This window comes from Pan troglodytes, chromosome 1 (genome assembly GCF_028858775.2).
Source record: "Pan troglodytes isolate AG18354 chromosome 1, NHGRI_mPanTro3-v2.0_pri, whole genome shotgun sequence".
In the NCBI taxonomy this organism is placed as follows: domain Eukaryota; kingdom Metazoa; phylum Chordata; class Mammalia; order Primates; family Hominidae; genus Pan; species Pan troglodytes.
In genome coordinates this window covers 203,655,494-203,671,056 of record NC_072398.2, presented here as the reverse complement: position 1 = coordinate 203,671,056, position 15,563 = coordinate 203,655,494, and the positions used below count along the sequence as shown (strand labels likewise).

Genomic DNA, 15,563 nt, shown 5'->3' with positions numbered 1-15,563 from the left:
TTTTTATTCTTTTTTTTTTTCTTTAAGCCTGATTTTTAGTGGCAGCCTTCCTTCTGACTTTGGGCTGTCCCCCACTTCCCCTCCCCACCCCAGTAGACCCCAGTAGACTTCATTTTCTTTGTCTTGACATCCTTTAAAAAGCCAAAAGTGTCCAACATTTGAGCCTGGCTTCTCTCTAATTATGGTTGTGTGTGATCTCAAACAATTAACTTCCCTGAGCCCGTTTTCCCATTTGTACAATGAAGGGATTGGATCACATCTAAGGCTTATGATTTACTCCAGTAAGTATTCACACTTTTGCACACACTGCTCTGCACGGCCTTCCTTTCTTTGTACCGCTGCACTCATACTTCCACTCCTGTGCCACATGGCAAACATCAAGACTCAACTCAATAATATCCTATCTTCCAGCAAGTCTTCCCTGTATATACAATAAAATACACACACACACACACGTGCGCACACACAACTGTGTGTGTCTTCCTTTATGCTACCACTACCTCGTGAGAGGGCCACAGAATGAAAAGGGCAAGGGAGGTATAAGACTTGGGTTTGGGCCAGGCGCGGTGGCTCACGCCTATAATCCCAGCACTTTGGGAGGCCAAGGCGGGCGGATCACAGGGTCAGGAGTTTGAGACCATCCTGGCTAACATGGTGAAACGCCACCTCTACTAAAAATACAAAAATTAGCCGGGCGTGGTGGCACGCGCCTGTTATCCCAGCTACTCGGGAGGCCGAGGCAGGATCGCCTGAACCTGGGAGGTGGAGGTTGCAGTGAGCCGAGATTGTGCCATTGCCCTCCAGCCTGGGCAACAAGAGAAAAAATTCCGCCTCAGAAAAAAAAAAAAAAAAAAGACTTGGGTTTGAATCGTGGTCTCTCACCTTTTGAACCTCAGTTTCTCACGTGTAACAGGAGGGAATACCTAATTTGGATGTCTAATTAGTTTATGGGGATTAGAAACAATTCATGTCAAGTGCTTGGCACCTAAGAAGTGCTCAATAAATAGCGACTGTACCACACCTCCTAGGAGCCCTCAGCGTACTGAATTAGAGTTCTTTATAAGTCTCCGGCGCTAGACTGCGAACTGCCTGAGAGCATCCCTTCTGCAGCCGCGGGGCGTAAGCGGCAAAGACTCGGGGCTGGCAGGCGCATAGGGAGTGGGGCGGGGCTGGCCGGGCCCAGAGGAACGCGGCTCGGATTCCCGGGGGAAGGCCAAGCGGGGCGGACCCCATCTCCGGGAAGTGACGCCATGGGGACGAGCGGCACCAGAGCCGGGGCCAGTCGGAGCGGGGCGCGCGCCGCGCGCCGCGCGCCGCATGGCGGAAGCGGAAGGGAGTTCTCTGCTCTTGTTGCCGCCGCCGCCACCCCCGCCCAGGATGGCGGAAGTGGAGGCGCCGACGGCGGCCGAGACGGACATGAAGCAATATCAAGGCTCCGGCGGCGTCGCCATGGATGTGGAACGGAGTCGCTTCCCCTACTGCGTGGTGTGGACGCCCATCCCGGTGCTCACGTGAGTCTCTTCCGGCATCCGCCTGGGGACGAGGAGGGCCCAGGGAGAGCCGGAGTCGGGCCGGGCTAGCCTCCGGCCCCGACGCGCAGCAAGCCTTTTCCTCGGGTCTGGCCCGCACGCCTCGCCCAGTCACCAGAACCCCGCCATCCATGTAGTGCCAGTTTGTGCACACGGCTGGGACACGCTGCCTGCTCTCAATACACCTGGTGTAGCCGGGGAGAGAGTTGTAGGCCAGCAGGAAAGGGCAAGTGGCTGGGAGACTCGAGCTGTGAGTGTGTAGAAGAGGGAGCCCCTTATCGGATCTGAGGAGACATTTTTATTAATTCACTGGTTTATTCTCTCATTGAGCAAATGCTTACTGGTCGCTTACCATATTCCAGACATACTGCTGGGTCTGGGAGCAAGAGTGGGAGTTTGGTTGGGACCACACGAGATCCTGGGATGTCAACATTGGAAGGGCCCCCAGAGATCTGAGAGTCCAACCCTTTGTCTCACGTGCCATCTCAGTTGCAAACTGGGTTTAGATCCCAGGTTGTCTGCCTCCCAGACCAAAGTTCTTTCTGCAACATCAGCCTTTGTCAGGGGAGAAGCAGGTGCTCTGGTACTACTTGGCGCCTTTTGGGAGGAGCTCTCACATGGGGAGAGGTGGTTTGCCCTCCTGCTTCAGCCTTGACAGCTGATAAACGTAACCCCTCCTCACCGTGCTGGACAGTTTGCCAAGCTCTTAAACACCCATTTTATCAGAATTAAACATCCATTTTCTAAGGTAGGTTATCTTCTCAGATGGTGAAGCTGAGCTGCTTGTAGCATTAAGTGTCTTGATCAGGTTCGCACCCCAATAAGCAAAGGCATGAAGAGCTCAGTCTTCTGATCTAACTTGCTCTTTGCACTACATCTTATCCACTCTCACCTGATGGGATAGCTTGTTCCGCTATCAATAACAGCCAGTGGTGATGTGGAGAAGGGATCATTTGGGGCCTTAGGTGTTGCTGATTCTAAAAAGATCGTAGTTTTTGAATTATGTTAAAATACTTGAATTATTTTGTGTTTTCAAATACTTATGCATATAAGAGCATCCAAATCTGTTCTTTAAAAATAAAATATTGGGACAGGCGCGGTGGCTCATGCCTGTAATCCCAGCACTCTGGGAGGCAGTGGAGGGTGGATCGGTAGGTAGTTCGAGACCAACCTGGCCATCGTGGCGAAACCCGTCTCTACTAAAAATACAAAAATTAGCTGGGCATAGTGGCACGTGCCTGTAATCCCAGCTACTCTGGAAGCTGAGGCAGGAGAATCGCCTCAATCCAGGAAGTGGAGTTTGCAGTGAGCCGAGATTGCACCACTGCACTTCAGCATGGGCAACACAGTGAAACTCCGTCTCAAAATAAATAATGAAATAAAATCTTAGGAAAATGTGTACATTAATTCATTCAGTGTTCTTCTAACACATGTGCTAAGTGACCCCTGTGTTCCCAGATAGTTCTAGGTGATGCGAATATACAGTGATGAATAAAGGAGATATGGTCTTTACACTTTTGAGAGTTTAAGTCATAGTGGAAGGAGATAGACAGTAAACAAGTAAGCTAATAAAAGAGCACCTGATAGTGATTAGTGCTGTGAAGAAAATAAAATATTAGTGTGAAAATAACAGGGGCCGGGCGTGGTGACTCACGCCTGTAATCCCACACTTTGGGAGGCCCAGGTGGGCGAATCACCTGAGGTCAGGAGTTCAAGACCAGCCTGACCAACATGGAGAAACCCCATCTCTACTAAAAATACGAAATTAGCCGGGGTGGTGGCACATGCCTGTAATCCCAGCTACTCAGGAGGCCGAGGCAGGAGAATCGCTTGAACCCGGGAGGTGGAGGTTGCGGTGAGCCAAGATCGTGCTTTTGCACTCCAGCCTGGACAACAAGAGCAAAACTCCGTTTCAAAAAAAAAAGAAAATAACTGGGTGGGATACTCAGGAAATGTATTAGTTTTCTTAAAACCTGTCTTGTGATCCTAAACTCTCTTTAGCCTTTCTTATTCTCAAAAACACCATCTGTGGCGTGGTCCTCTGCGGAGAATGGTAGCAGCGTGAGGTGGAGGCACCGCAATCCCTTGTCACCTGGGCCAAAAGCAGCTCATAGCCCATTTCTATTCAGATCTGTGTACAGGTGTTCATAAGACCAAGATGAATAAGACACTGTGTTCCTGTCAAAGGGTTCATGTTCCCTTCTGTGTTAGTCCATTCTTGCACTAATACTTGAGACTGGATAATTTCTAAAGAAAAGAGGTTTAATTGACCCATGCTTCTGCAGGCTATACAGGAAGCATAGTGGCTTCTGCTTCTGGGGAGACCTCAGGAAGCTTCCAGTTATGGTGTAAGGCAAAGGGGGAGGGAGGCATCTCACATGGCGGGATTAGGAGCAAGAGGGAGTGAGGGGGGAGATGCTACACACTTTTAAACAACCAGATCTTGGGAAAACTCACTATCACAAGAACAGCACCAAAGGGTTGGTGCTGAACCATTTATGAGAAAACCAGCCTCATGATCCCACCACCAGCCCCCACCTCCAATATGGGGACTACAGTTTGACAGGAGATTTGGCGGGGACAGATCCAAACCATGTCACCTTCAAAGGACTCACCTCCAGCAGGAGGGAGAGAAAGGTCAATTAGCCATCGTAGTATTACTGTATAGTGATGATTGCAGAGCTAGGCATAGATGTGGCGCAAGTAACTGTCACCTGTCTTTGGAGGAGAGACCAGAGGAGGAAATGGAACCCAAAGATCTGTCTGCCCCCTCAGAGATGTTGGTAATTCTGCATGAAAAACCAGTTTAGTGCTCGCCTCGGCAGCACATATACTAAAATTGGAACGGTACAGAGAAGATTAGCATGGCGCCTGCGCAAGGATGACATGCAGATTCGTGAAGCGTTCCATATTTTTGTCTCCCTGGACTTCGAGCAGGAGATGGCCACTACCACATCCTCCTCCCTGGAGAAGAGCTACAAGCTGCCGGATGGCCAGGTCATCACCATCAGCAACAAGCGGTTCCAGTGTCCGGAGGCGCTGTTCCAGCCTTCCTTCCTGGATATGGAATCTTGCGGCATCCACGAGACCACGTTCAACTCCATCATGAAGTGTGACGTAGACATCCGCAAAGACCTATACACCAACGTAGGGCTATCCAGAGGCACCACCGTGTACCCGGGCATCACCGACAGGATGCAGAAGGAGATTAACGCCCTGGCACCCAGCACCATGAAGATCAAGCTCATTGTGCCCCCAGAGTGCAAGTACTCTGTGTGGATCAGCGGCTCCATCCTGGCCTCACTGTCCACCTTCCAGCAGATGTGGATTAGCAAGCAGGAGTATGACGAGTCAGGCCCCTGTATCATCCACCGCAAATGCTTCTAAATGGACTGCGAGCCGATGCGTAGCATTTGCTGCATGGGTTAATTCAGAAGTATAAATTGGCCCTGGCAAATGCATATACCTCATGCTAGCCTCACGAAAATGGAATAAGCCTTCGAAAAGAAATTGTCGTTGAAGCTTGTATCTAATATCAGCACTGGATTGTAGAACTTGTTGCTGATTTTGACCTTGTATTCAAGTTAACTGTTCCCCTTGGTATTTGTTTAATACCCTGTACATATCTTTGCTTTCAACCCTTAGTACACGTGGCTTGGTCACTGCGTGGCAAGGTAAGAATGTGCTTGTGGAAGACAAGTCTGACTTGGTGAGTCTGCATGGCCAGCAGTCTCCGATCTTTGCAGGGTATTAATATGTCATGGCTGAGTGTTCTGGGATTTCTCTAGAGGCTGACAAGGGCTCCTGAACCAGTTGTTTCTGTCCTGCTGGTCTGTCAGGGTTGGAAAGGCCAAGCCATAGGACCCAGTTTCCTTTCTTAGCTGATGTTTTCCTGCCAGAACACTGTGGGCTGTGACTTGCTTTGAGTTGGAAGCAGTTTGCATTTACACCTGTAAATGTATTCATCCTTTTAATTTATGTAAGGTTTTTTTTTGTATGCAATTCTCGATTCTTTAAGGAGATGAGAACAGATTTTGGTTTTCTACTGTTATGTGAGAACATTAGGCCCCAGCGGCATGTCATTGTGTAAGGAAAAATAAAAGTGCTGCTGTAACCAAAAAAAAGGGAAAAAAAAGAAACTAGTTTAATAGCTGCTGCTACTAATAAAAACAGCTAAGATTAGATGCTTACTCTGTCCTAAACATTGTATGTTCACTCACTCAATCCTAATGTCAACCTATGAAAGTAGATACTATTGTCCCCATTTTATAGATGAGGAAGTAAGTCTTAGAAGCCAGTGTGGTGCGCTTTTGCTGAGTTAGCCTACCTTCCCAGATTGAGCTCCAGGATGAGTGAGTCATTTATTCATTTATTGTATCTTTATAAAGCACCTATTATGTACTAGGTCCTGAATAGAAGGTAGTCCACAAAGCGGCTCTGGAGCTGCCTTCCTGGAGCTTCCAGGCTGACAGACCACTTTGAGGGTTTCTTCTCTGGGGCTTCCAGCCTTTACTCTGATTTCCATCCACTGCTGCCAGCACAGCTGTGGCGTGTGGAATCCTGGTTGGACCCAGACTTCCTCCCAAGCAGATGAAAGGATTAGGGGGCAGAGATGGGGGTGGAGGGCAGTCCTGAGATCAGGATGAGCTACTTTCCCATAATCCTGAATGTCCATCCTGTGGCCTATGGATCTTCTGCAACTTATTGTATGTTAGTGCAGTCAGTCAGATAGTGCTTATGTATTAAACACCTCAAGATGACAACATTGAGCAGCTGCCAAGTGGAAGGCAGAGTCCTAGGCACTGTGTAAATGGATAAGTCTATCCATTTAATCCTCGCAATAGCTCCTCATTAAGGTAATTTTTACTATCCACAGAGAGATGGGAATTAGTAACTTGCCCAGAACAAAGGCAAGCCTCAACCCAGATGATATCTGAGCATGACTTCACTCTTGGCATTTGTTTGTTGTTTTAAATTTTATTTATTTATTTATTTAGAGACAGAGTCTTGCTTTGTCACCCAGGCTGGAATGCAGTGGCGTGATCTCAGCTCACTGCAACCTCCGCCTCCGGGGTTCAAGTGATTCTCGTGCCTCAGCCTCTCGAGTAGCTGGGATTACAGGCACATGCCACCATGCCCATCTAATTTTTGTATTTTTAGTATAGACAGGGTTTCGCCATGTTTCCCAGGCTGGTCTCGAACTCCTGACCTCAAGTCATCCACTGGCCTCTGCCTCCCAAAGTGCTGGGATTGCAGGCGTGAGCCACTGAGCCCAGCCTTGACTCACTGCAGCCTCAACTTCCTGGGCCCAGCCTTGGCTCACTACAGCCTCAACTTCCTTGGATCAAGTGATCCTCCAACTAATTTTTAGATTTTTTTAGATACAGGGTCTCACTGTGTTGCCCAGGCTGGTCTCAAATTCCTGGGCTCAAGCAATCCAACTGCCTTGGCCTTCCAAAGTGCTATGATTACAGGCGTGAGCCACAGCACCCAGCCCCAGACTCTACTCTTAAATGCAGGATGTTCATTCATTATTTAGTCAACAAATATTTAGTGAGTTGCAGCTATATACAGGCACTGCCGTAGTAAACAAGAAAAAATCCTGTCTCTCTTGGAGCTTATGTTCTAGTGGAGAGACAGCATGCAAATAACCAAGATAATTTTGGATGGTAGTAGATACTATGAGGGAAGTAAAGCATTGTAGTGGGATCTCGGATTGGGTGGCTGTGCTGGAAGACACCGTTCAGGCAAGACCTCCGAAGGTGACAGTGAGGCTGAGGCCTAATCAGTGAGGAGTCAGCTGTGCCATGCTCTCTGGGAAGAGTGTTCCAGATGGAGGAGAGGGCAGATACAGAGAAAGCATGGGGTGGGAGGGTTTGGCGTGTTTGAGGCCACAAGCAGGCAGTGTAGCTAGAGAGGGGACTGAGATGAAGTTCAAGGGATAATTAGCACCACAGTGTTGGAAGAAGTTCGAAGTGTATTATAAGTGTAGTAGGAAGGCATTAATAGGTGTTGAACAGGGGAATGATGGAATCTGAGTTCAATTCTCAAAAGACCACTCTGGCCCTACCATTGTCTCAAGCGCTCAAGCTGTAGACCTGGAAGACCCCCATCCTGTCAGTCGTAAACTCTCCAGTCTTCACTTGAAAGATCTTTTGAATCCATGTGCTTCTCACCACCCTGCCCCTGATCCTCTAGTCAGGACCTCCATCATCTCTTGCCAGTGGTACAGCAGTAGCCCCTGAGCTGGCCTCTCCCCCTTGCGTTCTTCCAGGCACATGTACCACTTTCTTGCTCTGCAGTGTTGTTTTCTGCCTGTTGATGTTGTGTCCTTTCACAGCTCAAGGTTAAAAGTCACCTCCTCTGTGAAGTCTTTACTGGCTCCACCCCAGCCCCCTGTAACTGCTTTTTTAAACTGCGTCTCTGGAGGCTTGGCCTCCACCCCTAGCCAGGTGCTTTATGCTCGTGCCCAGGCAGCATTGAGGCCAGGACTCGGCCACTGGCCCTGTGAGTTCTCCTTAAACTGGATCGGTCTCTCCAGCACCCAGGTCCTGTAGGGCCATGGTTCTCAGAACGCAGACAGGTCTAGGGTTCCTATGTGTGACATATTGGGGTGCATCTGAGATTTATTGTTGTTTTTTAATGCCCATGGTTTTTTAAAAAAGGAACTTTTATTTCCTGGCATACACCATGCTTCTGTTCCAATTTCTACCCTTGCACATTCTGTTTCTTTGTTATTTCCTCAGGGAAGCCTTTCCTGAACTCCCCCACCCACATTGGTGTCATGTCCGCCCACCTTTTTTTTTTTTTTAACTTTCTTATTGAGGTATAACTTATGTACCAAACGGTGTGCGAATCTCAAGTATACAGCAGGAAGAATTTTTGCATATCACACACTCATGTAACCGCCACCCAGACGGGGGCTAGAAAGCAATGCTAAGACCCAGAGGACCGCCTTGTGCCCTCCCAGTCAGTTCTACCACAGATTCCACCCCGCTGTGGACCTCTAGCCATAGATCAGTTTTGCCTTTTCTTGGACTTCATGTAAACAGAGTGCTATGTTACGTACTCTGTGTAAGATTTCCTTCATTCACCCTTATGTCTGTGAAAGCCTGTGTTGTGTGTAGCAGAAGTGACACTGTTTTTCATTGTTATGGACTATTTCAATGTATAACTATACCACACTTATTCATCGTACTGTTGTTGAACATTTGGATTCTTTCTAGTTGTTTTTATCAATTTTATTGAATTATAGTTTACATATAATAAAATGTACACATTTTAAGAGTACAGTTCAATGAGTTTTGGCAAATGTTATTTCCCAGGGGTGAGGGCAAAGAAGGTTGCAAAAGTGAAACTGCTGAGGCATTTAGTATAGTGCCAAACTGTTTTCCAGAATGGTAGAAACAGGCCGGGTGCGGTGGCTCACGCCTGTAATTCCAGCACTTTGGGAGGCCGAGGCAGGCAGATGACTTGAGGTCAGGAGTTCGAGACCAGCCTGGCCAACATGATGAAACCTCATGTCTACTAAAAATACAAAAATTAGCCAGGCATGGTGGTGCACTCCTGTAGTCCCAGCTACTCGGGAGGCTGAGGCAGGAGAATTGCTTGAACCCAGGAGGCGGAGGTTGCAGTGAGCTGAGATTGTGCCACTGCACTTCAGCCAGGGCAAGAGAGCGAGACTCCATCTCAAAAACAAAATGGTAGGCCAGGTGCAGTGGCTTATGCCTGTAATCCCAGCACTTTGGGAGGCCAAGGCACGTGGATCACGAGGTCAAGAGATCGAGACCATCCTGGCCAACATGGTGAAACCCCATCTCTACTAAAAATACAAAAATTACCCAGGCGTGGTGGTGCACACCTGTAGTCCCAGCTACTCAGGAGGCTGAGGCAGGAGAATTGCTTGAACTCGGGAGGCGGAGGTTGCAGTGAGCCAATATTGTGCCACTGCACTCCAGCCTGGGCGACAGAGCGAGACTCCATTTGAAAAAAAAAAAAAAGGTAGAAACAGTTTATCCCTCCCACCAGCAGTGAATGAGAGCTCTGGTTGTCCCTTGCCCTCACCTGCATTGGTGTTGCTGTCGTTTGAGTTACAGCCATCCTGGCGGGATGCTGAGGTATCCCATTGTGCTGTCGGTTTGCAGTTACCCTTGTCTGTGCTTCCCCAGCCTTCTGGACCACCCTAATGGCCACCTGTCAATGAAACGTAATATTCACATGCTTCTGTACTGTATGAAGGGTCCCCAGCATCCGTCTAACTGGCTGAAAGATCCCCTAAGCTCTGTCCCTTCCCCGTCCTTTTCCTCACAGGTGGTTTTTCCCCATCATCGGCCACATGGGCATCTGCACATCCACAGGAGTCATTCGGGACTTTGCGGGCCCCTACTTTGTCTCGGTGAGTCCCCATTCTGCCCACCCGGGGGGTTCCAAGGTTTAAGTGGAAGGCTGTCCTGTCTTGCCTGCAGGCAGGCTTCGTCTCCCCAGACCCAGGAGAACGTAGATAACCCGCAGTCCTGGCCCTGGCCCTCTGCCCCTCACCAGTGTTTGACCCCTTTCCCCCTTCTCTTGCCTCCAGGACAGGCCGGGAGGGCAGTGTGGCCAGAAGGATTCTTAAGTAACTGACCCAGCCCTTTGCCCCCACCCCTGGGGTACCGAGACATGGGTAGGGATTAGAGGCAAGAGTGGAGAGTCAGACCATCCAGGAACCACATCTCTGGACCTTCAGAAGGTGGGAGTCAAGGTGGGGGGACAGGGGAGGCTGATTCGGTTCCCTGGGTGTGGCCATGGAGAAGAGGGGGTGGGGCTTTAGAATGAAGCAGCTGTGTTCTCAGGTCTGTTCCCTGGGGCTGTGACCAAGACTGGTCCAGTGGGCTAGCAGCAGAGGAGCATGCATCATCCTGTCTCCAGGTGTCAGAGGCTGGACTGAAGGGGTGTGGTGGCACCAACCTGTTTATATTAATAGTTGTCATGATCATCTTAACACGACAAAGGTCTGTCACTTTGTACTTAAAAATACTTTCACATCCATTACTTTATCATATGTTTTTATGGTGATTAATCATTGACCAGGTCTGTCAGCAGGGTCTCCCTGATCTGAACCCAGAGTCTGTCTCTGTGTAAGTCCTGTACCCCAGGAATAATGTGATGAGTCTAGGACTTCACTGCAGTGTCTCCCTCACAGGAAGTCCCTCTGGGCCCAGCGCCCCCGCCCTGCTATGAATGCAGTCAGACTGCTGGGCGCGGAGATGGTCTCCATGTGGGCCACCACTGTTGAGTCAGGAGGCCAGACCATGATGGAAACCTCCTGCTGGTCCTCAGAGATCAGAGAAGACTGACCAGAGAACTTGGAGAAAATGAGGCCCAGAGAGGGCAAGAGAATTCCTGGGTGCCACACCAAGGGACAGTGGCAGCTGGAGCCCCAGGTCTTTGGTCTCTGATGCAGTGCTCTGTGCACTTGTGCCACACTGCCTTCTTCCTGCAGAACAGCTGCTAGCTCTTTAGATGCCATGCCAGCCCCGGGGCAGGGCCCAGGCCCCACTTCTGGCCCCCCCACCCCCGACATACCCTCTTCTAAGTCACTGCACTTCTGCCACCTACCCAGGTTTGTCATCTGACCCAAATGTAAGTTCGTCACTGACCTCTGCTTTTGTCCCTCAACAGGAGGACAACATGGCCTTTGGAAAGCCTGCCAAGTAAGTGATGAACACCCATGTGACTGGCTCTAGAGGCAGGTCGCTCCTGCCCTGGCGGGCCAGGCCTTCTGGGGCACAGGAGGGGCCAGCACCCTGAGAATAGAGTATTTGGGGTCGGGGGAGAGGTCAGCCAGGGTCCACCAGAGCATGGCAACCCCATACAGAGTGCCTACCGCACCAGCCCCTGGCTAGGGCCTTTACCTGTAGACCATCTGGGCCTTGCCACAGCTCTTCAGGTTTGTATTTTCAACTCCATGGCAAGGGTGAGGAAAGGGAAGGGACTTGGTCAAGGTCACACAGGAAGTGGCAGAGCTGGGACCCACACCCAGATCTGTCTCCCTCTAGACTCACTCTCCTGCCCTTTGGGAACAAATGAGGCATGGAAGATAGAAGAGAGGCATTGTTTGGAGCTCTGCTGGAAAGTTCTGGTTGGAGAGAATAAAAACCGTTCAGCCTTCTGGGAGCTATTGCTGGTTTGGTTTGGGACATTTGGTCTTCATCTTTGCAGTCTCGGGTGCCCACCTCAGCTGTGGGCCTGGTGAGAGTGCCTCAGTCATCAGTGTCCTCAGGTGACCTGTTGCCCAAGGCTGCACTGGGAGGAGGGACTGGGCTGAGGAGGAGTTGGTGTCCCACACAGCTGAGATGGCCTGGAGCAGGGCTTCCTGCTGCCTGCTCTGGCTTCCTCCGGCAGGCAGCAGTGTAGTCCAGGAGTCTCTGGGCCACCAGGTGTTCGCTGCCAGACTGCTCTTCAAGGACGGTTTTAAGGGCATCATTTTCCAAGCAGTAGCCCCTAAGCGGCCCCAGTCCAGGCCATGGTCTCTAGACTCCTCCACCAAGCCATTCCCCTATACAACAGCCAGGGGGCGCCCTGACCTCCCAGCTCTCCTTGGCCTGAGACCCACCAGGCACTCTGGTGCTTGGAACAGCAATTCTCACCCACCTTGAGGTTTATGGGCTTTAGCACCATCAGCTTCCCTGCCACTCACCCTGGCAAGCTGCTTGGGAGACTAGGGGAGAGTGCTTGCTGCTGGGTAAACTCCCCGCATGATGTGGCCTCACCTACATCTCCAGCCTTAGCTGCCAGCATTCTATCACCGTGTTTCTCTTTCTGCATCCTCCAGGAGGGCTCAGTCACTTCAGTTATGGGACATGCTGCACAGTTTTATGCCTGTCACTTAGCTTAAGCTGTTCCCTCAGCCTGGAATGCCCACCTCTTCTTTCTATGCCTGCCTAACCCTCTTCCTTCAGACTGGACCCAGGTGTCACCTCCAGGAAGCCTTCTCACACCCCGTCTTAGTCCATTCTGGCTGCCATAACAAAATCTCATCAATTGGGTATCTTAGAAACAACAGAAATGTATTTCTCACAGTTCTGAAGACTGGACAGTCCTGGGTGCAGGTGCTGGTAGAGTCAGTGTCTGGTGAGGGCCTGAGGTGCCTTTCCACTGTGTCCCCACGTGGTGGAGGGGTGAGGGGTCTCCCTCAGGGCTCTTTTATAAGGACACGGATCCCATTCATGAGAGCTAATCACCCCATGGCCTAATCACCTCCCAAAGGCCCCACCTCCTCATACCATCACCTTGAGGGTTAAGATTTCAACATATGAACTTGGGGACACAGACTTTCAGAGCATAGCACCCCCAATTTCATTCCATATCCCCCCAGGATGGGACCGGCCACCTCACCCTGTGTCACAGTTGACTGCTACATAACACTTGCCCCAGATCTGGCTTACTGTACACCTCAGCACCCAGCTCAGGCCCGGGCACAGGGCAGGCCTCAGAGGACGTGCATAGAGCTGAGGGCACAAAGGAGCCAAGCAAGTGTCCAGAGCCCTTCTCTCCCCCTAGGTACTGGAAGTTGGACCCTGCTCAGGTCTATGCTAGCGGGCCCAACGCATGGGACACGGCTGTGCACGACGCCTCTGAGGAGTACAAGCACCGCATGGTAGGTGGGCCAGGGCGGCACCAGCACTCCCCAGGTGGGGACCAGGGGGGAGGCTCCCCTGCAGCCCATCCTGACCAGCCCTTCTGGTGCCTCCAGCACAATCTCTGCTGTGACAACTGCCACTCGCACGTGGCATTGGCCCTGAATCTGATGCGCTACAACAACAGCACCAACTGGAATATGGTGACGCTCTGCTTCTTCTGCCTGCTCTACGGGAAGTACGTCAGGTGAGCTGCCCTCCTGCCCGCCCACCCACACACTGCCCAGAGGCTGCTCTCCCAAGGATCCTAGAAAGACCATTCCTAGCATCCTTCAGTCAGCCGGGACAGTTGGAACAGATGCCAGTTGGAGCCATGGTGGTTCTAGAGTGACGAGCTGAGGGCCTGATGGAGAGGGAGGTGGCTGTGCTGAAGTCCAGCTCCACCTGGGCCCCAAATGCAGCTCTGGCACGTGCCCGCTGTGAGACCATGGGCAACTGCCTTGGTCTCTCTCAGCCACAGCTGTCTTTGGTGAAATGCGGGCAATGATTCCCGCTCCTCAGGGAGGCTTCTACGGATCCCTGTGCTCCGGTAAAGTGAGCAGATAGATCCTCTCATAATGACTGCCCCACAGGTCCCTTCCTAGGCAGAGAGATTGAGTGAGTCGCCCATGGTTGCCACAGCATGGACACAGCAGAGCCCAGACTCGTGAGCCAGCATAGGTTAGTGCTGATCTGGCCGCCTCTCCAAGCTTTCCTCTTAGCCATGTTCATCATTAAGAGCTTCTGAAAAGAAGACTTTTGGGGATATTTTTAAGTACTGCATGGCTTTTAGAAGTCCCCTGAGAATAACTGTGGTCACACAGAGGTTGAACCCAGACCCGTGGCTCCCAGCTGCTTGGCTCCAGCCACAACACTGCTGACCCTTGCCAGCCCCAGAGCTCCCAGTAGTCCCCATTATGAAGTCCATAGTCAGAGGGCACACGTGGCTTCCATACCCAAACTGCAATTCCTGGTCCTCTTGCTGGAGACCCTAGAGGTAGGTGGCTATAGATGGAGCCAGTGAGGCCTAGAAATGGGGAGTATGTCTCCTGTTCCCAACCAGCGAGGTGTCAGTAAACCACCAGGAGCGCGGAGCAGCCCCTGCCCGGGACCATAGCTGGTGATCCCCCATAGTGGGCAACCACGCCCAGCCTGCTTCCTTGATTGGCCAAGTTTGGGATGAGGGGGTGGTTGTAGGGTTTTCCTTAGGGATGGCAGCCCTATTGGGGTCTGTCGGTGCTCAGGGCTGCGGGCCGTATGCCTGCTCACCAGGCCCTGCCCACCTATGCTCGCTCCTTTCTCTCTGTCAGCGTTGGGGCCTTCGTGAAGACCTGGCTGCCCTTCATCCTTCTCCTGGGCATCATCCTCACCGTCAGCTTGGTCTTTAACCTCCGGTGATGGCTGCTCGGTGGCCCCACACCCACCAGGGTCCCGAGGAAACAGCCACCATCCCTTTTGGTTCCAGATTTTTTTCTTCTCACCCCAAAAGGCAGGGTTGGGCCTGCTGTTGTGGACCGGGGGTCGGGGCTGGCAGGATGGAAGGACTGAGGACCAGCATGAAGTGGGGGTTTGTTGTCTCCCTGCCTCTCAGAAGCACCCTGTCCCCTCCTCCCCAGGCCTGTGACTCCGGCCCTGGAAGCCCCTTTGTTCTTCTGTTGAAAGGCTTTGGCTTCCCTCTGTAGAGCTGCTCCCGCCACCACCTGCTGGGGTCCTGCCTCAGCACAGTGCCCAGTATGGGGAGAGGAGGACATTTGGGCTCACCTGTCAAGGTGGCCCTGGGACCAGAGCTGGTCCCAGCATGGGGTGCACCGGGTACACTTAACGTGTCTCTATAAGCCAAGTTGCTTCAGAACCTTCACCACTGGCCTCTAGAATGGTCCAGAGGGGCTGGCTGGGTCCCTTTGTCAGACTCCTGCCGGCAGCTGCCCTGGGGGACATGTGTGCCCATCTGGCATCCTCCAGCCCGTGCAGTCCGCTCTTCACTGTTCCACGGCCTCTCAGTGCCTCCCAGCGCCTCCCAGCATTGGACCCATCTCCCCCTGCAGTTTGAGTCCAGAGAGGTGAGTGGACCTGACGAGTGCCAGAGTAACCGTGTAGACAGAGCAGTGTAGACAGCACTCAGCCCCAGCCCCAGGTGTGGACCTCATGCTGGTGATGGCTCCCCTGGGTCCAAAATACGCTGGTGATGGCTCCCCTGGGTGGCCTGCCAGCACAGCCAGTGCCATCAGGGAGCTGAAGGGGCTGTCCCCCACCTAACTCCAGCTCCCCCTTACTTCACGTTGTCACCAAGGCCCTGTGCCGCCCGCCTCGCCCCCCTGCTCTGTGGATTCCTTTGGGAAGGGCTCCCTGGGCAGGACAATAAAGAGTTTTGACTCCA

The 15,563-nt window shown here is 51.7% G+C and overlaps 2 protein-coding genes and 1 non-coding gene across 5 annotated transcripts; all 3 read left to right on the top strand.

The window, feature by feature from the left end:
- Positions 1-1,221: 1,221 nt before the first annotated feature.
- On the top strand, positions 1,222-15,563 carry TMEM222 (transmembrane protein 222). Of its 3 annotated transcripts, XR_001719104.3 has the most exons (7): positions 1,244-1,511; positions 9,840-9,924; positions 11,190-11,221; positions 13,071-13,167; positions 13,264-13,394; positions 13,780-13,867; positions 14,497-15,563. XR_001719104.3 is itself a non-coding variant. In XM_016957119.3 (6 exons), exons 1-6 carry the CDS (start codon positions 1,318-1,320, stop codon positions 14,582-14,584), a joined length of 627 nt encoding a protein of 208 aa, XP_016812608.1. In that variant the 5' UTR covers positions 1,222-1,317; the 3' UTR covers positions 14,585-15,563. The 3 variants fall into 3 exon arrangements, 2 of the variants coding, with proteins under 2 accessions (XP_016812608.1, XP_016812605.1); XM_016957119.3 differs by lacking the exon at positions 13,780-13,867 and having other exon boundaries at positions 1,222-1,511; XM_016957116.3 differs by lacking the exon at positions 13,780-13,867 and having other exon boundaries at positions 13,071-13,394.
- Positions 2,649-5,653, top strand: LOC101057190 (actin, alpha skeletal muscle-like). The gene has a single exon (XM_016957128.3). It carries the CDS (start codon positions 4,323-4,325, stop codon positions 4,914-4,916), a length of 594 nt encoding a protein of 197 aa, XP_016812617.1. The 5' UTR covers positions 2,649-4,322; the 3' UTR covers positions 4,917-5,653.
- On the top strand, positions 4,339-4,445 carry LOC112206968 (U6 spliceosomal RNA). Its single transcript, XR_002941444.1, has one exon. It is a non-coding gene; the product is annotated as a U6 spliceosomal RNA (small nuclear RNA).